The sequence below is a fragment of the Orbicella franksi genome, chromosome 12 (genome assembly GCF_964199315.1).
Source record: "Orbicella franksi chromosome 12, jaOrbFran1.1, whole genome shotgun sequence".
NCBI lineage: Eukaryota > Metazoa > Cnidaria > Anthozoa > Scleractinia > Merulinidae > Orbicella > Orbicella franksi.
The window spans coordinates 6,151,906-6,174,896 of NC_138156.1; the positions used below are offsets into that span (position 1 = coordinate 6,151,906).

General features: G+C 38.5%; 4 protein-coding genes across 4 annotated transcripts; 2 read left to right on the top strand and 2 right to left on the bottom strand.

The window, feature by feature from the left end:
* Positions 1-198: 198 nt before the first annotated feature.
* Positions 199-2,001, top strand: LOC145463813 (galactosylceramide sulfotransferase-like). Its single transcript, XM_081447608.1, has 2 exons — positions 199-263; positions 445-2,001. Exons 1-2 carry the CDS (start codon positions 199-201, stop codon positions 1,568-1,570), a joined length of 1,191 nt encoding a protein of 396 aa, XP_081303734.1. The 3' UTR covers positions 1,571-2,001.
* A 4,224-nt stretch (positions 2,002-6,225) lies between these two features.
* LOC145463075 (galactosylceramide sulfotransferase-like) lies at positions 6,226-8,414 on the top strand. Its single transcript, XM_081446790.1, has one exon. It carries the CDS (start codon positions 6,314-6,316, stop codon positions 7,148-7,150), a length of 837 nt encoding a protein of 278 aa, XP_081302916.1. The 5' UTR covers positions 6,226-6,313; the 3' UTR covers positions 7,151-8,414.
* A 42-nt stretch (positions 8,415-8,456) lies between these two features.
* Positions 8,457-19,325, bottom strand: LOC145462516 (ADP-ribose pyrophosphatase-like). The gene is made up of 7 exons (XM_081446041.1): positions 19,089-19,325; positions 17,087-17,279; positions 15,364-15,471; positions 14,266-14,352; positions 13,524-13,629; positions 12,866-13,009; positions 8,457-12,282 (listed from the first exon to the last, which is right to left on the bottom strand). The coding sequence occupies exons 1-7, from the start codon at positions 19,165-19,167 to the stop codon at positions 12,052-12,054; spliced, it is 948 nt and encodes a 315-aa protein (XP_081302167.1). The 5' UTR covers positions 19,168-19,325; the 3' UTR covers positions 8,457-12,051.
* Positions 19,326-19,649: 324 nt separating this feature from the next.
* LOC145462517 (uncharacterized) lies at positions 19,650-22,446 on the bottom strand. Its single transcript, XM_081446042.1, has 2 exons — positions 22,085-22,446; positions 19,650-21,207 (listed from the first exon to the last, which is right to left on the bottom strand). The coding sequence occupies exons 1-2, from the start codon at positions 22,443-22,445 to the stop codon at positions 20,765-20,767; spliced, it is 804 nt and encodes a 267-aa protein (XP_081302168.1). The 5' UTR covers position 22,446; the 3' UTR covers positions 19,650-20,764.
* Positions 22,447-22,991: the final 545 nt, after the last annotated feature.

The window sequence follows — 22,991 nt, forward strand, 5'->3', positions numbered from 1 at the left end:
TTAACTTATTTTTGTTCATCTAACTCTAATTTCTATGTTGAGTACAAATAAAGTTGTTGTTGTATCGAGGGAGACATACCTCGAAAAAAAAATAAGGGATACAACAATTATCAAATTGCCCTTTGGATGATAATTAATATTTACGTCGATGATCGCAATCAAAATGTCACTCTCTAGTGTCATTTGGTGCATTTTGGAATGACTCAGATATACAATTTTACACCAGCTGTAAACATTTTGAAGCCAACCTTTTACGTTCCAACGTTAGCATAAAACTTACACCCATTGACACTAAAGCACTGCTTCTTTTCCCCTGTAAACCATCTTGACAACCAAGTTGAAGCTAGATAAATTATGAAGCCAAAAAAGCAGATCATACGACAAAGGAATATTCTCTGAATACTGACTGAATTTTGTATTTTCTTTTATTATTATTTATAACAGGTTGGAAGCCAACAATGCCAATACAGAATTGGTTTATCCTGAAGTAACTTCGACTCCAAGGAAGTGTTCGCCGGAAAAACACATCCTTTTTCTTAAAACGCATAAAACTGGCTCGAGCACAATAACAAATATTTTCTTTCGCTACGGGGATTTGAGAAATCTTTCTTTTGTCCTCTCAGACGCTACACTGTTAGGATGGCCAAAAAGATTTCAGGTTAAGTTTCCGCGTCTTTTACAAAGCAAGGCACCAAATATTTTGTGCAGTCACGCACGATTTAATCAGAAACCAATGAATTGGCTCTTCCCTAAACAAACCAGCAAGTATCTAACGATTCTTCGAAACCCTGTGGACAATTTTGAGTCTGTGTTCAGGTACATGAAGGTAGGATATCGTCTTGGTGTGGGAAATGGTCCAGATTCTGTGCAAACATTCCTCAAGAATGGAGTTTCATTTAGCAAATTCAAGAGTGTAAAGGCGTCGCCTCTCGTCAGAAATCCTCTTCTGTATGATTTGGGTTTGAGCTTCAAGTATTATCAAAATCTCACTGCTGTTAACGAGTACATTCAGTTTCTGGACAAAGAGTTTGACTTGGTTATGATAATGGATTACTTTGATGAATCATTGGTGTTGATGAAGCGACTTCTTTGCTGGCAAATGGAGGACATTTTGTATTTAAAATTGAACGAGCGACAAGACAAAGAAAAGAACACAGTACTAACCGACGATGTTAGAGAAAACGTGAAAAGATGGAACAAAGCCGATGTTCTGTTGTTTGAGTATTTTAACAAATCATTTTGGAAAAAGATTGAAAACGAAGGTGAAAGCTTTTACAAAGAGTTGACCATTTTTCGTGAGAGGAAAAGCGACATGAAACGAGCATGCGTAACAAATGAAACCCGCTTACAAAGAGTGTATGCGGGAAAACTTGTTAAAGGCTATTCCATTAGAACTGACTTGGCGAAAGGATTGCAGACTATTTGTAAAAAAATGACAATAAGTGAAAACTCGTATCTTGCATACTTGAGAAAGAAGCACGACCAGGGATTACAAATGGACAAGGAGGAGGACAACGAAACCTGGGATCTCGAACAAGATCTTGTTTATGAACCCGTCCAACCGGTTTGAAAATAACACAGACTGTATACAGTTGACAAAGTGACGTCAGGTTTTCATGCGCCTGTCCTGTTATTGATCATGACATCAGATTGTTTAAGTAGTACTTCAATGTTAAATAAATGCGCTTTATACCATGGAAAATTTGTTGACTGTTGTTTTCACGATAGATAGAACAATGTTTTCCTCATGATCAGTCGCATTACGTGCTAGTGTAGCAAGCAGAAAAATGCGTATAAGATGTGGATCGCGCGAAACGTGATCAACGGTCGCGAATCGCGAAAGAGGAGCGCGAGCGAGAAGTTCGGACGAGACGCGCGAGCGCGGAACGCGCGGAGCACCTTTGACAAACCTTTGGCCTGCGTCACAGCCATCTTCGACCACGTCTTTAGCAAACCTTTGACTTGAATCGCAGACAAATTTGATTACACTTTTGACCCGCCTTTGACAGTGCGGAAAGGCGTTAAAGGATCACCTTTAACCCTAAAAACACAGGCGTTCACAGGTGAGTAAAAACGGCCTTTCACGCCTTTGATTTGGCGGTAAAGGTTTATTCACAGATGATCTTTGATTCGCGTCGCAGATCGTCAAAAGCGTGCAAAGGCGACCTTTACAAAACCTTTAACAACACATTTGACGCGCGGTAAAGGCGATTTTTCGTGCCGTGCCTCTATAAACGATGTAAAAGAGACCCGCCGACCATTGGGCGTTGTGAAAATATGTTTCTCTAGCTGAGTAGTTGGCGAGATTGAATTAAAAAATTCTTCTGGTCATAAAACATGTTTTCTTGATCTTTATTGTTACCTTGGAGGAGGCTCAATGGCGGTTGTCAACTTAGCCCGCGTAGCAGACGTTTCCTTTTCTTTTTCAGGCAGAGAGATCGAACAAGTGAGGGACCAAGCGGGCGAGCGAAGGAGCGCGGATATTGTCAACTTTTCCCGAGTCGACCCAACTTGAGTTCTGGATTTGCCTTTGTTTAGGTGTTCCCGGGATGGTTTACGTTCCTTTTAATAACACAGCGGAAAACAAGGCATCGAGGAAGCGTTATGTGAAGCACTATATGGAGCGTTGGTGACACGTTATTTGAAGCGCAATATGAAGCGTTATGTGAAGCGCTGTGTGAAGCGTTATGTGATGCGTTATTTGAAGCGCTATATGAAGCGTTATGTGAAGTGCTGTGTGATTCCAAATTCGCGCGCTGATTGGACAATTGACTGTTTTGATCGTGAAACAAATAAGTGGCATAAGTGGCATCGAGCCGGACTGATCGCAGGCTCAGGTTTAGAGAAAGAGACAGAACAAAATTTAAAGTCTGAAATTTCCTCTCTCCGAATAAGAAACAAATGCTTAGTAATTTTTACTAATTTTGTACGCCTTTTTTACCTCATTTTCACAAGTTTCTTTTACAGGACCCCTCTGATAACAGTGTGTAATACACTGATGGGTCTATAAAATGTTTAAGCAAGCAACCGGAACGATAATCCTGCTCGTATACGTTGGATCAAGAGTGATCTAATCGGCTTTACATATAAAATGAAGAATACAAAAGCAAAACCCGACACAACGTAGAATGATTTTTTGAAGGTATTGCGTATTTCCGGTATTACGTAAATATCGACTGATGGGTCATCCTCTTAAAATATTCGTTATTATTATTATTGTTATTATTATTATTATTGCTATTATTATTGTCATTGTCATTGTTATTGTTATTGTTATTGTTCTTGTTATTGTTATTGTTATTGTTATTATCGTTATTATTATTATTTATGACGATTTCAAGGCTCAGGTTAAAATTCTGCATCGAAAGAAAGTTCCCGGCGAAGGTTTGTGTCATGAAAAGGCGTGGTGGTGTTTAATTTTTGTCCCTGATAACGTAGTAATAGCGTTTTTTCCTCCTCTTCTTTTCCTTTCTTTTTATATGTGCATGTCTGCCATCTTGCTGACCTGTAATTCATTTTCATTTGACGCTGATGTCAGCTGGCTGCATGGCCCCGCTAGTTCCTATGGTTATTCCAAGTAGCCAGTACTCTAATTTTATTATGTATATTTTCTGCAATTCGTAGACGAGAGAGATAGTACAATTAAAGATTGTTGTTGTTGTTGTCGTTGTTGTGCAAGAGCGAAAACGCATAAAGGGGCCAGATTCAACGATCGTATCGTCAGAGTTGCAGTTATAAATATGACAAAAATTACAGTAAAAGTGACTCTTTAGGATTGAATTTCAAACTTGGAATGATTTCGGTGATTGAACTTGTTTCAGTTTTCCTCATCCGATTGTTTTTTTTTTTTCCACAATACAATTGCAATGACTTATACTACATAAGACACTGAAGGGAAATTGAAACACCGTGGAATTGCTTGAACTGTTTCGAGCTCAACGACACGCAACGTAAGGTGGTGTTACATCTCGCTAAGTTAATTTCCATACCAAGCCTTGACATATTTTCTCATTTCGCAATCATAAAAAGCTTACAGTACTTGTGCTACAGGGTCACCAAGGCAACTTGTCATTCTCTAGAACAATTTTCTTCGCCCATATGAAGTGCTGCTTGATCGTTTTGTTCAAAACTGTATGACAGCAGTGTATTATTTGATCTGCCAAGTCTAGCTTTAAAAATCATTTCTTTCTCGCTTTGAAACTGCTTACGCTAAAATTACTTCGAATTCCCCGATATATTTTTTACCATAAATACCCTAGTTTTGTCTCGTACTGTATGTTGTTGTCACATGCCACGTTTCATTAATAAGATTCCCCAGTCTGTCCAATCACGGTGAATCGTTTTCAACCATAGTTACTTTTTTTTGAAAAGAGTGAACTAACAAGCTAAAGCTGTCATTTACATTTCGTCTCTGTCATTGTAAACCCACCGTCGGGTATCGTTTTGAGTCAAAAACTTTAAAATTCAACTGTCCCCATTTCAAAGTACAGAGCGCACGCAGACGATGTCTCGATCAACCCTATTGTTCACCTTCTTAGCTTTTGTAGCTTTGGTGTCTACATTGTTACTTCTCGTCCACTTGGCGGATGAAAAGTCGTTCGCTCAATATTCAAAAGGTGCATTACCAAAAGGTGTCACGGATGTCAGGTTAGAGTGAAGTTTGGAAAAAGTAAGAGTAATTATATCATAAATTTGTCGTTCGGCCGTCACCTCTTTCAACTTTTGCCATCTTTTGTTTCTTCCTAAAATTTTTTTAGAGAAGTTTTGTACCTTAGTATAGCAGCTGTATTTCTCTAGAAAGGTAATCTTGCACCTTGACGTAGCAGAACAGACTTAACCCTGACATGTGACATATAACTCTTTCAATCGATGAATCTATAAGAGGTGATGTCCGGTCAAATTTCGTACACAGCTTTATTTTAAGCTATTTGTAGAACTAAAATTCTTCTTTCCCGAAGTTAAAATGTTGGGATGGAACAGCTCTTGTTTTCATTTCACATCAATGTTCAAACCTCGTTTAATTAATTCAAGTAAAATGTTAACTGTTTGACTTGAGATTACAGAGCTGTCCAATCAGTCAACATATCGACTTTTAGCACTTCAGTTCAGCGGCTTTGGCGTAGCAAGCTTGTTGTCCTTAAGGGAGGTTTCAGGCATCAGTTTCAAAAACTTTTTTTGAGCACTTCGACTTTAATAGATCAATACTTCTATTCTTTTCAGCTAAGGCTTCACAAATAGCATCAAACAAGTGGCCAATCATTAGTGAAAAAACAGTGACTATTTTCTGGACATGTTCCCATGGAAACGATCTGACCTGTTGAAAACACCCTTAATTTTAGCTTTATTGGTACTTTCAACTCAAAAACGAGCCCGGTGACGTACTGGCAGATTAGCGAATAAGTTCAAGTGCAGTGTAGATAACGTAATGGAACAGACATATCCCAGCAACGCTCTTCGTTTCCCTCTGTTCTCTTCTTTTTTCTTGATAATTCCCCCAAGTGTGAAAAGGCCGTGAATCCTGGCCCTCTTGTAAAATGCACACATCGAGGTTATTTCGGGCAGCCATGTACTCTCTTTATTTTAACTTATTTTTGTTCATCTAACTCTAATTTCTATGTTGAGTACAAATAAAGTTGTTGTTGTATCGAGGGAGACATACCTCGAAAAAAAAATAAGGGATACAACAATTATCAAATTGCCCTTTGGGTGATAATTAATATTTATGTCGATAATCGCAATCAAAATGTCACTCTCTAGTGTCATTTGGTGCATTTTGGAATGACTCAGATATACAATTTTACACCAGCTGTAAACATTTTGAAGCCAACCTTTTACGTTCCAATGGTAGTATAAAACTTACACCCATTGACACTAAAGCACTGCTTCTTTTCCCCTGTAAACCATCTTGACAACCAAGTGGAAGCTAGATAAATTATGAAGCAAAAAAAGCAGATCATACGACAAAGGAATATTCTCTGAATACTGACTGAATTTTGTATTTTCTTTTATTATTATTTATAACAGGTTGGAAGCCAACAATGCCAATACAGAATTGGTTTATCCTGAAGTAACTTCGACTCCAAGGAAGTGTTCGCCGGAAAAACACATCCTTTTTCTTAAAACGCATAAAACTGGCTCGAGCACAATAACAAATATTTTCTTTCGCTACGGGGATTTGAGAAATCTTTCTTTTGTCCTCTCAGACGCTACACTGTTAGGATGGCCAAAAAGATTTCAGGTTAAGTTTCCGCGTCTTTTACAAAGCAAGGCACCAAATATTTTGTGCAGTCACGCACGATTTAATCAGAAACCAATGAATTGGCTCTTCCCTAAACAAACCAGCAAGTATCTAACGATTCTTCGAAACCCTGTGGACAATTTTGAGTCTGTGTTCAGGTACATGAAGGTAGGATATCGTCTTGGTGTGGGAAATGGTCCAGATTCTGTGCAAACATTCCTTAAGAATGGAGTTTCATTTAGCAAATTCAAGAGTGTAAAGGCGTCGCCTCTCGTCAGAAATCCTCTTCTGTATGATTTGGGTTTGAGCTTCAAGTATTATCAAAATCTCACTGCTGTTAACGAGTACATTCAGTTTCTGGACAAAGAGTTTGACTTGGTTATGATAATGGATTACTTTGATGAATCATTGGTGTTGATGAAGCGACTTCTTTGCTGGCAAATGGAGGACATTTTGTATTTAAAATTGAACGAGCGACAAGACAAAGAAAAGAACACAGTACTAACCGACGATGTTAGAGAAAACGTGAAAAGATGGAACAAAGCCGATGTTCTGTTGTTTGAGTATTTTAACAAATCATTTTGGAAAAAGATTGAAAACGAAGGTGAAAGCTTTTACAAAGAGTTGACCATTTTTCGTGAGAGGAAAAGCGACATGAAACGAGCATGCGTAACAAATGAAACCCGCTTACAAAGAGTGTATGCGGGAAAACTTGTTAAAGGCTATTCCATTAGAACTGACTTGGCGAAAGGATTGCAGACTATTTGTGAAAAAATGACAATAAGTGAAAACTCGTATCTTGCATACTTGAGAAAGAAGCACGACCAGGGATTACAAATGGAAAAGGAGGAGGACAACGAAACCTGGGATCTAGAACAAGATCTTGTTTATGAACCCGTCCAACCGGTTTGAAAATCACACAGACTGTATACAGTTGACAAAGTGACGTCAGGTTTTCATGCGCCTGTCCTGTTATTGATCATGACATTGTTTAAGTAGCTGCGGATCAATAACAGGACAGACGCATGAAGAACTGACGTCAGTTTGTTTTTTACGAGAACAAATTTTCATATTGTCTGCTCTCGTTCGTTGACGCATCGCATAAATTATAAATTCATGTGTCTGTCCGCTTAATGACGATGAAAATTAGCCGAAGAGCGCGCGAGAATGTCTGCAGTTATTGTAAAAAACCAAAATATTCGAGACGCCATGAGCGGTCTAATTAGCCCAACGACTTATAACTTGTTCTTCAACACAACTATCTTGTAATGCAATAAGAGTTGATCCTCCACATAGGCATTATTAATGTAATTAATCATTCCTTTGGAAGATATTTTTAGATAACTACCGGTATTGGAAATACAAAGGGCCTGTATAAATAAAAGGTATTGGACTTTATTGTAGAAATAGCCAATCTTCACGTGGAGAACCAAAGCGACTTTACACGCGTTTTCATCTTCCACGAAAACATCCAGGCAACACGCACGCGGTAACATCCGCTCTTGGATTAAACATGTAGATGTATATGTTGCTTGCTACTCGGATTAGATTTTCAAGCTCTCCCAAGTTAACCGTCAAGAAGAGCACGCGGTATTTTTTGTTGGTTATATTTAGCCATTAGCATTCTCTAAGTTTTGTTCAGAGCAGCAGATGCTGAGTACCATCACTGGTACAAGAAGTGCTCCTAGTACACCAAGAACAAGCAGTTTTTTTTTTTTAGCGATTTTTACAAGATAGGACGACAGAAATTGTCAAGCGTTGCAATTGCAACTGTTTCAAATACTCTTTTTCGTTTGAATCGTCTGGCGAGTGGAACGACTGGTTTGCAAATTATGTTGTAGAGGCCGCAACCTGAAGCTGTTTAAGAAAGCTCTGAAATCATTCTTACGTACTTTATAATTTAAATATTAAATTGTTAGCACTTATTTGTATATGTAATGGCAACTTTAGCATCCGCTTATTAATGCATATTTTATTTTAGGGAGTTTTTTTTTTTTACGCCTCTTTAAACTCCCATTCATGGTGGTCTTTTTGGTATTCTATTTTAGTTTGAACCCCCCTACGGTGATATGTATGTATGTAATGTCTGCCATGCTTGTTTAATTCAATAAATTTACTGACTTGTTGCTGTCCAAAATCGATATCATGGTTATGCCCACTACACAAGATTTCTCTCTCATTGCACACTCTAGGAAATGTTTGGGGGGGGGGAGGGGGGTCGTGAGGCGGGGGGCGGGGGTGTTCAAACCCCTCGGCGCGTACGTATAGGACGCATGTTGCGGGGACAGTACGCGAGCTGGTGGACACGAGGCAAACATTGGCTTTTTTTTCTTTGTTGTAGCGAGGACATTTTGCAAGAGCAGTGCACACAATGCGGCATTGAAAAATAGAGGTCATTTTGTCCCTGCTTTATGACGCCCGAATTCAAATCAGCTGAATTTCATGCTTGTTGAGGGACAAAATTTTGCCCCCGCAGCAGAATTTTTCGCAAAAACGGGCATGCCACACGAAGAACACTGTGGCTGCAATATTTCCTCGCTATATGTTCCCGAAGCATACCCCTTCGTGTGCCAACCTTTACTCAATCTGGCCATAGTTAATAGTGGGAATAGTTATGAAACCTGGCAAAGTTTTTTGTTGAATGTTTTTGTTGGCTCTTTTGGGGGTTGACCCTGTACAAAACATGTGTGCTCATACAACTAACCAATAGAAGCATTGCAACTATGTTTTTCATGCATAGTCCACGAACATAAAACAAAAGATGTGCAGGGTCAAAGACCTTCCAACATAAATCTTAACCATCAACAGTCTTTTTCCTCGACCGAAACAGCAGGATGAAACCGACCGTCCATCATATGGAGTAAAGTACAGAATTGTACGGGTCCGCAAATGATCCCAGGACCGCAAATGATCCCCAAATTCAACCGCAAATGATCCCGGACCGAAAATGATCCCAATATTGGACCGCAAATGATCCCGATCAAAAAATAAGGAATGGCATGGATTTATATCAGAGGAAGGTGAGAACATGTACAAAAATTATGAACTAAAAAACATGTTTTATCATTTTGCAAAAAAATATTCCACAGTTGCTGTTTTGTTCTTCGAAGGGTACAGATCGTTTTCACTGTCACGCAATAAAAAAAATAATAGATCGAAACCAACCAATGGAAAAAGCTAAGAAATTGTGATGTACGCTATAGAAGATAACTAAATAAGACATTTCTCCAAGTTCTAGGCCTGTGCATTTCCCCAAACTTCAGATATTCGTCGTAAATGTTTCCTAGAAATTTACAGAGCCCAGTAAGAAAACACCATGTTGGTGTACATCCGTGGTACACCAATATGGCGGCCGAAATATAGTGTAAACATCTGGAACTTACTTTGGCTTTCTAGGCGACTGATTATCAGTACTAAACAAACAAGCATTTACATAAGCACTTTTCCTAATGCTCCAACTTCTAAAAGGCTCAAAATCATGGGATAAGTATATATTTTTCAACAAACTCAATCGTAGCCTTATGTCACGCAAACTCCATAACCCTAAAATTCAAAATGCTCTAGTTTCCAAACGAAGCACGCTAATTGTAAACAGATATAAATATACCGCCTCTTATGCTTGATGAGGATAAAAGCACGTCACGTGAAGACGACCTATTGAATTAGAAGTCTTAGAAAAACACATACTTGTAAACATTCTCGAAATCCCGGTGGCGATAGCATCAAACATTTATCAAGCAGCTAATTGTCAAAACGAAGCGGAAGCCTTCGCCTTGCTTGGTCATGAAGCTGAACTTCATAACTACAGCTTAGAATTTTGGTTTCTTAGAATACTCAAGTAGTCATTTCCGAGGAATTAAAGCCAAAATACGACCAACGAAAAATTACAAAATAAATTTGTTCCAATTTCCAGTGCTACACACTAGGTGTTTTACAGAGTGATGAAGCGTTGTAGGCTTGTGGGTCCACTCAGGTGACAGCGTCTTCTGTAATAGTTGCTTCATGGTTAGATTTTAGTTTAAAACTTTAGACGAGTGGCGTTAATGGCTGATAAAATGTGATTTAACCATAACACCGAAATATCAATGTTTAACAAAGGAAGATATAATCATAATTTTACTGAGAATTGCAAAGAAATGCAAGCCAAGTCGTGTTTTGATGATTGAGTGGTGATATTCATAACATCGTAGTTAGCAACAAACTTTAGTCGAAAGTATGAAAAACAAGCAAGTTGTAAACCATTATAATTATAAGATGGCTTTAATAAAAACATCGGTATTCACGTACGCCAATTCCCTATCCACACCATTCCACCATCCATTCCATTCTTAATTTTTTAGTCGGGATCATTTGCGGTCCCTATCGGGGGTCATTTCCGGTCCGGGATCATTTGCGGTCCAATTTGGGGATCATTTGCGGTCCGGGATCATTTGCGGTCCTGGGATCATTTGCGGACCCGTACAGACTCAATTGCAGTCAGTGTGATTTTGTATACTATGGCCAGACCGAAAGATCGCTGAAGATGCGGGTTTCCGAGCACAAAAAGGCTGTCTTGATGTTCGATCATAACTCCAAACTTGCGTGCCATGTTCACGAACGTCATCATCACATGGATTTTGAAAACGTTGAAGTCGTCGGACATGAGGCACATTACCATCAGCGGCTTTCTCTAGAAGCTTGGATGTCTGTAAAAGACCCGAACGCTGGGAATGATCACAGAGTCATCCCTGAAGTCTACAAGTGCTTGGCACGCACTTAAAATTCTCTCGAGTCACGCGTATACAGCACGCGCAACGTTTTAATTTTAAAAAGTTTTTAAATCGGGCGTAACATCAAGCGGTTTTTTTCAACTGATGAAGACTTAAGAGTTAGCCGAAACGTCTTGCTAAAATATACATGTCAGCGACAAAAAACGGCACTTTTATCGATTAAATCTTAGCCCGTTTGTTTGCTTCCTTCATGTTTGCCGGGATTCTTCATCATTCTCCTCTATTAACTATGATCTGGCAAAAACGAAAGCAGAGCAGTGTAACCAGACGACAAGAAAGAGGAAAGCTGAAGCAAGGACAAATGAAAAACATATAAGCAATCTAACGTAAGAATGTTATAAACCAAACACGTCAGCAGATAATAATTATAGACATTACTGGCGATTATATCTGTACATTTCAATCAGGAATTCACACATCCATTTTAGGACTCCCTGCTCTTTCAGTATTGCGAATGCACAAATCTGATTGGTTCTTTCACCGTTGACTATTTTTTACCGATTTACCAGAATTGATCATGCATTTGTTTTGAAAGAGAAAACCATTTTCCATGTTTTTTGTTTTCAATTTAACCCTTATTGCTTCAAAATACCTATATGATTGAAACTCTTGAGAGTTATCATGTGGTGTTCCTTACGCCCGAAACAGACTAATTGCCCTCGTTTTCTCTACAGATCTAAGTGTTTTTTTTTTTGCAGAGTCTTGAAGGGTAAACAAAGGGCTACAATTGTGAACACAGAGCTTAAAACTAGGAACGTGCAATCGGTACCGGACTGGTAATACATACTGGATTGATGATTATCAAAAATTTTGAACAATACACCAAAGCAGTCACTTTACGGTACTGAAACCATACCAGTGTAATGCAAAGACTACGTGGGCCCTAATGCCTTGAGCCTTCACAACACGTCTTGTGTGTTCATGGGGTGTCCTGAGGGTTACACATTCGATTTTCACACAGGTGCACACACGGAATAAATTACAATAGCTATGATACAATTCCTAAAAAAAAGAAATGGCTGATTTTTCCTATGTTTGAGCCGGCTACCAGAAAGCATCAAGTCTCCTAGCCACTTTTTTGACCACGTCGTAGTGGTTTGCATATAAGTGAATATCGTGTGACATCTCCATCCATTTCACATGCTTGGCATCATCCCCGGCTTTCAGGGTAAATTTGTCGAATGCTTTCCCGCTGTCGTCATGGTAATTAACTGCTTGACTTTCCATCCAAGAGTTATCTGTGTTCCTAGGATCGTCTATATAACCTTGAAATACCTTCAAGTAAAGTACAATACATGGTCCGTTGAGCTAACTGTCTCGTATAACTGAATTAACATATTCTAGAATTTGCCTCAAAATTCCCTACTCATCGGTATATTTATGGTTTGTTGCAAACAGGATTTTATGATGCACCTAGAACGAGCCAATCCACGACAGGACTTGGAAAATTTGTGATGTGAATGGAAAATGGAAGTTCGACGTCCAAAGTTAAAACGGACACTGGTCATGATAATGATAGCATTCCCTGATAACCTTTATGTTTGCTTGAGTGTGACTTTCACTAGCGTCGGACTCGTAATGACAAACACAGAGCGATACGATCTAATGAAAACCAAACCGACGTAGCCGAAAGCTGAACACAGATTCTGCTTATGTCTCTGTCGCTTATGATCTGGTGAAAACTACATTGTCGGAGTAGTAAGCAGAAGCCAAAGAACAGACCAATCACAATGCTCGATTCCAGGCATCGTTATTGGTTGGTTCTTCCGCTTTGTTTGGAAATCAGTATGGATAATTGACAACCAATCAACAGTGTATGTTATTTCGTTAGTTACATGTATTATAATATTTTAAGTACCGTATTTCCATGATGAAAAAGATCCTCCAGTGAGTCATGAATTCTTTTATTCTCTTCAGGTGAAAGTTCCAAAGAGTTCAATGCTTCCTCTCCAAACTCTTTTTTCAGTGTGTTGGTAACAGTATCACCTGGCTCTACCATGCCCTGGTTTGATGCAACAAAAGGACAAAAGATTTAGTTTATTCAATTGCAATTCACAAATTATGGGAGAACACTGGTATACGAAAATTCCTCTATCTCACGAAATTTGTACGATTTTGGTATGAATCCCAAAACTTGGAAATTTTTTACAAAGCAATGTATGTTAGGAGCAGGCTCTTGCCCCATGGCATACAATTCTTTGTAAAAATTACCAAGTTTGGGGTCTCATATGCATATTTTGATGAATTTCCAACATATTCTTATAAAATTCAGATATCTTCTACATCCAACATGATAAATCGAGCAGTGAGGCTTATTTTTTGTTTCAGTGAAAAACATTTGGAAAAGCATGACATCGTCAAAGTGATCCACTGCCTGGTCTAGTTAATTTCTAAAATACACCCCAATTTAGACAACAGTTTTATTTTTATTTACTTTGTTTCACTGGTTCTAAGCCTCTGATATGTGACTTAAAGATTACAAGAAACAGTGGCCACCTCTAGGCTGTGTAACCTACCCCAGGTAGGGCCCATTCTGAACAATCCGTTCTTTGGATGGCAACAAATTCGAGGACTGGCTTTCCATCTCGTATAATTTTTTCTCCTGAGCTGTCTCGCTTCCACCTCAGGAGGAAATATTAAACAGCTATAATGAGCCTGGAGGAGGGAAGGGGAGGGAGGGAGTAAGGAGGGCAAAAGGAGAGAGAGGGGGAGGGAGGGAGGAGGAAGGAAGGGGAGAGGAGAGAGAGATGGGGGTAGGGAGGGAGATCTTGACGGTTCTCATCATTCTCCAAAATACTTAATGAGGTTAGTTACATATGAAGGGTTCATAAATGCACATGCATGGAAAATCTTTTAAATTTTCCATAAATTACTAATTTGTCATCACAGTTCACATGTGTATCTTGTAAACAGGCAAGCTTTTTCTGGAATTCACATGTACATCAAAACATGGTTACTGGTAAGCACCTGGTGGAAGTTTTTCAACTACTAGTGATTGAAGCAGCTTTATTCTTTTAAACTTTTATTACGGCAAGAAACCTGGAGCAGTCTTCACAATTCTGTCTTGTTTTAGTTCATACATACATTCATTCTAACTGCTTATTAGGTATAGGGATGGGTTCATATTTCAAGTTGAAATAATTATTCTGCAAATTACGACAGTTGTGCAAGGCAGGATTCTTAATTGATGATGGGGAATTAATTGAAGGACATACAGTCTTATGTTACAGTTGTACAGTGTACAGCACCAATGTATACCTTGTCACCACTGGATCAGCGGCATGGTTAGGACCCCATCTACCTAGCAATCCTCTACCAACCATTCCAGTCCTACCAACAGGATTCCTTTAAGACAAAGAAATTTTCATTACTGACTGTTTTGCCTAAGCCCATGGGCAAAGCTTCAATTCATCCAGCGTTGGGGGAAGAGGTTCTCAGCTGTCACTGTTAACGGTATTGTTCAAGTAAACTTCAATACCCCTCCAACAGAAGGAGTTTTGACCAGTTTAAACCCTCAGTCCCTCTACATGTAGATTCAGGTACACTTAATAAAAAAAACTTGTCTTTCCCTTAGAATTTTCAGTGATCCTCTATAGGGTGCGTATGGATATTTTCTGGAATCACACAGTTGAATGATTCAGAAAAATTGACTGCAAATATTGCTACATAGCACAGTAAGTAGAGATGAAACTTAATCCTCGTTGGCAAAAAGGAAGAAACCTTGTTGGGTTCATCTTGTAAGTATATTCATCTCGTTGGGTAAAAAACAATGCTTCTTGGTATACTATCATGATTGATAATTTATGAATTACTTTTAAGTAAAAACATTTAAATTTAAATTTACCATTTAAATCAAATTTAAAGTATTTTTATTAATTGGCATTCATCAAACAGTAAATTCTAAAAAGAGGGAGCCTGAGTGAGAGAGGTTTTCCTCTTGAGTGTCAGATTCAATATAACTTACATCTACTTTCAGTTGGTTTTGCAATTGCTACACTTCTCTAAGCGATTGGCTTAAAAAACTTGCACTACAGTACTTTGTCATCCAATGAACAGTAAAAGCAAATTAAAGCAATCAGTTCTATTACACATGTTATCCCAAACTTTGTGTTGGTTACATACGTTTTCTTGGAGTTTTCTAGTTTTCCCTTGTGAGTGGCAACTGACTGATAACTTTTGTTTTGGTTTCCCAACACTTAATTAGGACTGTCCATATTTACAATAGTCACTTGTACTTAGGCAATGTAGAACAACATCAAAAGAGATAACAGACAATGAATTTGTGAGATAATTAACTACAGACTAAAGTTTGAATGATGATGTGCTTGCTCTCTAGGATGAAGTTTTCTCCTTTACCTTGGAACTCCTTGCACTAATTCATACTCTCCATCCAGGCTTGTCCTGTCAGTGTTGTAAGCAGTATCAAGAGCATTGAATTTAAGGGATATGTCGACTGGTCCATTCCTAAGGTCAAACAAACAAACAAACAAAGAACACAAGACATATTAATTATTATAATAAATGACTCACAATGAATTAAAGGTAGTGGGATGCTAAAATAACAGATATAAAACTGTAGAATTACATAATAACCGTGTTAAAAAAAGCAGTCAAGCAGAAAAAAGTATGTGTCTGCGTAAACACAAAGTTCTGTCAAACTTAATTGGTTGTCATGGAAACATATAAACACTTACCACAGCAACAAATTCCCAGGTAGATGTCTGGAATTTTCCCATGAAAATGGGTGTTATTTCTTGAATATTTTTGAAGCTGTAAATATTCTTAAAGGTTTATGTGAACATTTTCTGTTCCCTCCCCTCTTATGTGATGCAATATTTACAGTTATTTTTTGTAGTTAATCTTGTAATTTGCAACCTGTTTTCAGTGCTACCTATGTAGGCTATGGTTAGTGGAAAGGAATTGTTCTTACAAGCATTACAAAGATCACAGATGGAGGGGTGCTGTTACTATCAGTAAAAGGCAGGGGCAGATTGAGGGAAGGCAGTGGATTGGGTGGCTAGACACCCTCCCTTTTGGAGAAGCAAAGTATAAAAAAATGAAAAAGACTGTGAATAACAATTATCACATTGTATTTTTGGCAGAAATAAAGGCAAACACCCTGGACGGGTGCCTCATTGTAATTTCTACTTTGTGGCATTGCTAGTATTTCTGGTCTTGGTAACAGTTTTCAATTAGGTCCCAATTCTCGAATTGAAAACAATTATTGCTACAGTTTGTGAGCATGTCCCATTGATTCTGCAATCTCAAGGTACAGTTTTAAAAGGAGAATTGATCAAGACTTAAGCTGTCAAGCTGACCCCATGAGAGAAACTTGAATTTGAATTTGAATTTGAAATTATCCTTTCTTGAGAATGCTTGAGAGTTTAATCACAGGCTTGGGTAACTTGGAGAAATGAATTAGAGTGGGATGTTTCAAAAAGAATTTAAAATGTTACTGTGCCTTGAGCAGATTTTTAGCATGTGATTTTTGCACTCATTGCTCGAAATTTGAGCAGAACCTTTCTTAGCACCCTTCTGATCCTTTGCATTGTGCCCCAGATTCCCTGTGTCCTTTCCCTCACTGTGCTTGTAGTTGTACACAGGTTTCTGTATAAAAAGGATGGGGGTGGCTGTTGTACTTTTTAGCGGTTTAAAAAAAGCGGTTTTCAGGCACCTCTTAGGGCATTCAGGCTCAAAATGTCCACAGTAAGAACTTTCATGGTACCTTTTAGGGCATTGAGCCAAAAAAAAAAAATGTCAGAAGATAATTCTTAACTTTTAATTCTGTTTCGTTTAAAGCTTAAAGTTTCATTTAACATTATGAAAGTGACAGTTAATGTATAGTTTTGGAATTGATATCTCTTAGGGGTGAAAAAAATTTCAAGAGACGCCCACAAAAAAAAGATCTTTGTACCTCTTAGGGGGTCTTTTCAAAATTTCTGACGAGCAACCCTGTTCTTTTTATATAGGAACTTGTTCCCCCTGGAGCTTTTTCATCCTTGTTATCAGATGTCATGACATGACCGTCAAGTCCTTTGACATAATCTGTCCACTTTCCAGGTAGTTTTACATGTAGTACCTTATTTCTGGGTCTGCATAAGGTGGCCGCTGAAGAATGCGTTCCGAGGTGTAATCCACTGGTTTGTACTCTGGAAATGGAACCTTCCAGTCTACAAACTCTGAAGGTACTGGAAATCTCTTGACATCTGTGCCTGGATATACTAAAGTGCGAGCCTTTGTGTGCATCATAAAATGACACTGACTAGACTTAGCTAAAGAACAAAGAATCAGAATAGCAAACATCACTATTTTTAAACAACATTCTCATAACAAATTTTCCGCACACATCTTATCGTTTAGTCTGTCTGTGTAAGAAAGGTTCAATCACAGTCAGAATTTTGGGAAAGAAAATGGTTGAATGTGTCATTAATAAAATTTATCTTGTTAACATTAACATAATTTGTTGTTGTACAGAATTTACTCGTCATTTCCACTTTGACGTAGCCTTTAGGCTCACTGAAATACTGAAAAACACGTAAACAGTGCGCAACACTGTACACCTTAAGATATCTATTACTAAGGTATATGCTTATCTGTAGCACAAGAGAAAATATGATGTCTGAAAATTTTTAGTTATGTGCAATTTCCTGCCACACAGAATTAAAGCTTCTTAAATATAAGGTACATGTAGGTAAAGGTACATGTTAAGTCTGTATACAAGCCAAGTGGCCCATAAGGCCAGAGCATATCCTGGTTTCTGTAGCATGAAGCGACTAAGAGCATTTCTACTCCCCCCCTGGATGGGATGCTACTGTAGTCCATCGCAGGGTTACCCCCAGCATTAAGTTCACCAGCACCCATTTGAACACCTGGGTGGAGAGAGGCACTGTGAGACTTAAGTGTCTTGCCCAAGAACACAACACAATGTCCCTGGCCATGGCTTGAACCCGGACCACTTCATCGAGAGATGAGTGCACTAACCATGAGGACGCTGCACCTCCCTTCTCTAAGCATGATATGAAACATAAAACAAGCTCTAAACACATCAAATGAATGTCACGAGCAAGTGAACATATTACACACCAAGCCAGCTGCATTCTCAGAAAAACATTTGGGTCTTTTATCTGATGGACATCAAACTTTGCACAATGATAGAGCTTTTTATCCCAAACAATCGTATCATTTTTTTATCGAGAAAGAACTTGTTTCAAGAGATAAAGTGAAATGCGAAAACTTATCAAAAAAACTTAATCCGTCTTGAAGATGTTAAGTTTGGGAGTTTGAATTTTCCCTAATTTTGTTACTTCATGTATCTTTAGAACATTTAAATTTCAGATCTTTATATCTTCAAGATGTTTGCTATTTCTGACAACAGTGTTCAGAAGAGAGAGCCACAATCATTTGCAAAAGGCCTCAGGCAGCTATACAATGTACATGCAAGTTATTACTGCACCTTTCAATAACATGCAGACACCAAAATTCAAAGCTCAACCGACAAATACGTATTTCGCTACCATCAATCAAATGTTCGGTGGCTCCTCCCAGCTTCTGACTACTGCTGAGTGCGTGGTAATCAACTCATTGAGCACAGTTCAGACAATGAAGTGCTCGGCAGCAGGCGGAAGCTGGGAGGAGCCACAGAACATTTGATTGACGGTAGTGAAAAATGCATTTGTCGGTTGAGCTTTGAATTTTAGAGTCTGCATGTTATTGAAAGGCGCAGTAAAACCATAGCAGTACTTGTTGATCTAGAGGAACTGACTTTTGTCAACTCACAAAGTAACACCTGTCAAATATTTAGAGACCCTAAGCCTGTTATGCAAAATAGATGAGTATTATAAATTAATAATTAAGCTAAGTATAATTTACCCAAGCAACTTTTAGCAAAGTTATTCTCTCATCTAAGGTATGTGGAAAACTTAGTTTACATCTCTTATAGACCACAAGTGCGTAGAAAGGCCGTCAAGTTATGCTGTCTGTGAAGTGTTTTGAAATGTTCTCGAGTCCATTTCATGCACGAGCACTAAAAATTGAGAAGTACAGATCATACCACGATAAACATGAGTTTAAATTATACTCACTGGAATGGCCAACGGCTGATGAAGCAGCTACAAAAGCGAAAATGCCTAAAGGAATCTTTGTAAACCGACGTAAAAGCATAGCAAGGAAACAGAAACTAGAAGAAGACCTAACGTCCTCTTGCGGCGGTCAAACCGAGATTTGTTAGGAAGTTGGGGCGAGCTAATTTGATTTGCCAGGGTGGGGTGGGACGCCGAGCACCACGCCGGCGGCTTTTTCAAAATGGGTACTCTTTTTTCAAATTTTGTAATTTTGTTATTTACGATTAAGTCTAAGTAAATTTTGTTTATTCATCTGCTGAGAGGGCAAAGAGCCATCTTCACCATTTTCTTTGAAAATAAAAACCCTTTTATAGTAACTACCCACATTTAGTAGACATTTACAAAATTATGCGAAGGTATGTGAAAGTGGTACTTTTTCTGTCAAAGTGGTGTACGAAAGGGTAAGGGGTTGGACCTCGGTGCAGAACCTCCCTGTACAAAAATTTTTAGAACACCCCCTGGGATTTTTTTTACTTCCATAGAATTATTATTCTGAACAAAAACAACATACAAAAGCGTTACAAATGGGGATATTTATTCAAATGAATGCACATAAAAAGCTTTGAAAATGAAGAACCCTGATGGGACGAAAAGTTGAACTATTTATCTTTACACCATGAGGTGCATAAGGCTGTAACTGTCTCTCGCCAACTAGCCCTGTCTTACGCTGCGCCCCTGACCTCCGCCAGCTGGACCATCTCTTTGGCCTGGATTCTTTTTCCACCGTCCTTCTCCATGTGGTTTTAGGTCGTCCCACTTTTCTCTTCCCTTCAGATTGCCACTCCATCGCCACCATGCAGTCATCATTCCTCTCCTTTCTGAGCATGTGGCCAATCCAATTCCGATGGGACGAAAAAAAGAAAAAGGTGGAATTTGTTAAAAAATTAATAACATGTTTTTTTTTTTGTTTTTTTTTCCGATGGGACGAAAAACATGTTATTAATTTTTTAGCAAATTCCACTTGAGTAGGCTCACAATAATATCAAAAGGCAATCTCATTGCAAAAATTGTTTAATCATGATACATGTAGTTTTACTTTTAAACATGCTTTTCAAAATCTTTATGAATTTCTTTTTGCTAGCCTGTAGGCTACGAAAATAATGATAATTTTAGCTAATTTTGACAAAACGTCAGGAAGTTTATTCACAATCTCATTTTGTATTTGAATATTTTGCCTTCTCCAAATTTGGGTGTTTCCCTTTTGTTTGTCACTCAGGGAGGCTACACATGACTTCTCATAACCTAAATGACTAATAACTGTGCTATAAACTTGTTAAATTGTCTGTAAGCCAATTCTAGAAATATATCATTTCAATGGCTGTTTTCTAAAATAATAAATTACAACTCTTATGTCTCCACTCACAATCTTCAAACCTCAAGATTACATGTTGGTGCTAAATATTTATAGTAGATTTATACGGTGAGCCCTGGCCAAGTCCAGACTGGGGCCATTCATTGTGTAGTGTTATATTATTATTTTTAGTCTTGGGCTACTGATGTTACTGTACTACTAGTGGAACTGTTGAGAACGTCTTAATACTGGGGCAGTAACAAATTTTCGAGTGACAAGGCCACAGGAACACCAGCTTAAGTACAAATTTTTTAAACAACTGCATTTGTACTGAATGATTCAACTTTCAACTGGATAAGCCATCGGGGATGGTATTTAGCCTTGCTACTAAAATATCCAATTTCTTTTCTATTCCATTCAGCCTCTGCTCAATGTTTTCATTGAATCTCAAGAGATGACTTGTATTTGTTGTCATAGCAACTTTCTTCCTCCATTTTCTGAAGCCGGTCAAAGTGAAAGCAATCAGAACGGTAAATGCAGCAGGAATTGGTTTACTCGAGGCCAGAGAACCTATCCATAAGCAAACTCCGATGCAAAATGCCAGTCTTCGTATGCACCAGACCGGTCCAAAGAAGGCATGCACAAGGAACGTACTGGACATCAAGAGAAAGAACTTGTTGTAGGATAGTCTGGAAAAACATATGAGACCCATGATGATCCAGAAAAGAAATAAAATCAGTGACAGTAGTTTGTTTCTTGCTGTTCCTACTTGATTTGGCAAAGCTGCTCCTGTGAAATTTAACATAAACCAATGCAAAGTCAGAATACATCTTCTCTTGCCAGTAAATTATGTGTTTGTCACACAGACGTCTTTGGAAGTGTAAGTTCTGTCCACCAAGCATCAGGGCGATACTGGAAAATATTTTACTTGAGCTCTTCCTGATATGGACCAAGCAAAGCCTGGGGTTCGTGCCAGAAAGGCAGAGGGCAATATTCAACCAGAAATTCTCAGAAAAGCATCAAATCATGGTTTCAAGGTCTCATGTATGATCCTGAGCTTGTGAGAGTCAATAAGGGTTTCATTATATGGATCTCAATTTACTATGGATCCTTATTAATTTTTGTCAGGGAGCAGATTGTTCAGGAAAATCTGGCCCAGCTATTAGTTTGCATTTTCACTGTTGCATTACATCCAAACAAGCTCTTTAGTTATCAAAATGATGTTCTTTTTTCCAGAAAACATCAATACCTCACTAACTTACAGGTCTCTTGATTTGACCTGCCCCCCTCCCTTCTCAACTCTCTGCAAATTCAAGTTTAGCTTTTTAAAAACCAGCCTTCCCCCTCAAGAACTTTTAGGCTGAAAATGAATGTTTTCTACAGTTTGCACATATAGCCAGAGCCATCTCTCCCTCATCTTACTCTTGTCATCCAGATGGAAATGGACTATGCTGAAATGGTATAAGGAAAAATTATTTCTGAATTACTGTCAAATCAGCCACTGATTCGGTGGAGAGGCAAATCAAGGAGGGCTTTTTCTCACATCAAAAGGGGCACTGCCTTAAAGATCTCTCACTAATTATAATTTAATATAAATCATTCACCACCAATGTTTCGAAAGTAATTTAAAAATAGCACCTTCAGCTTAGAAAATGATGTTTCTTACCATCAATGCCCAGAACCTGCTGTAGAATTTCGTCTGTATAGGCCATGCCATTGTTATGAAGGGCAACCAGACTGTCAGTAACAACTTCAAAATAACTGCCGACGGCCGGCTGCAATAAATGAACGACGCTTGCAATCAAGTCAGTGAGTACAGCGACGATTCTCTCTATGTCTTTCAGCAGGCTTTCAGTGCAGTATTTGTGTATTCCGGCAACAATTTCCTCCATCAAATCCACAACAGATGGCATCCAAGTACGAAGGACGTTCAGTTCTTGAGAAAGGAAGTTTTGAATGTTCGGAAGAAATGTTGTGCAGGCCGCGAATATTAGGAAAAAAATTATTATCCTCTTTAACAGCGCCATCTCGTTGCAACTGCTCGGAAAGTAACTTACAAAAAGTCAGTTTTGTGTACACGAAAATGACAATCCTTAAAGGGGCTTGCTGCAGCTGCTTTAGAATAAGTACTGTACTGCTGTATTTTCAGAGAAAATATTATGTCGACGTCCTTCGATTACTCCCTTACTGTGGACCTTCAGTGTTGCTGAAGTCGTTGTTCCTTGTTGTGTTTTTGCCCGGCCCGTGGAAAGTTGAGTTTCCCGCGAAAAATGGCTGTTGGCAGCTCTTTACAAATTGACGTTCTGTTCGACTTGAACCCTCCTTTGATAAACAGCTAAATAAAACAACTGCGTCATTAAGTTCTTGGCAAGAAAACAACGTTTGAGTAGAAATTTGCAGGTACCAGGGTTACTAGGTACCAAAGATAACTAGTTTTGTGGAGAAATTGTATTGCGTTACATCTCCGTTACATCTTTTTTTGCATGACGTGATAGTTGTGTCCGCTGAATCTGGTGATACTAACAGTGAAGGCTCAATTTTCCCTGTCTGGAAAGGGAAATATGGCGATGATT

Bases quoted from the DNA above. Each gene is read 5' to 3' on its own strand.
- LOC145462516 (XM_081446041.1), bottom strand. From the start codon at position 19,167: ATGCTTTTACGTCGGTTTACAAAGATTCCTTTAGGCATTTTCGCTTTT. The intron at 15,472-17,086 runs GTACTACATGTA...GTTTGACCTTAG, and splicing joins TATGCAGACCCAGAAATAAG to GAATGGACCAGTCGACATAT. The intron at 13,010-13,523 runs GTAGGTTACACA...GCATCAAACCAG, and splicing joins CAGAATGGGCCCTACCTGGG to GGCATGGTAGAGCCAGGTGA.
- LOC145463075 (XM_081446790.1), top strand. From the start codon at position 6,314: ATGAATTGGCTCTTCCCTAAACAAACCAGCAAGTATCTAACGATTCTT.
- LOC145463813 (XM_081447608.1), top strand. From the start codon at position 199: ATGACTCAGATATACAATTTTACACCAGCTGTAAACATTTTGAAGCCA. The intron at 264-444 runs GTTAGCATAAAA...TATTTATAACAG, and splicing joins CCAACCTTTTACGTTCCAAC to GTTGGAAGCCAACAATGCCA.
- LOC145462517 (XM_081446042.1), bottom strand. From the start codon at position 22,445: ATGGCGCTGTTAAAGAGGATAATAATTTTTTTCCTAATATTCGCGGCC. The intron at 21,208-22,084 runs GTAAGAAACATC...TAAATTTCACAG, and splicing joins GCAGGTTCTGGGCATTGATG to GAGCAGCTTTGCCAAATCAA.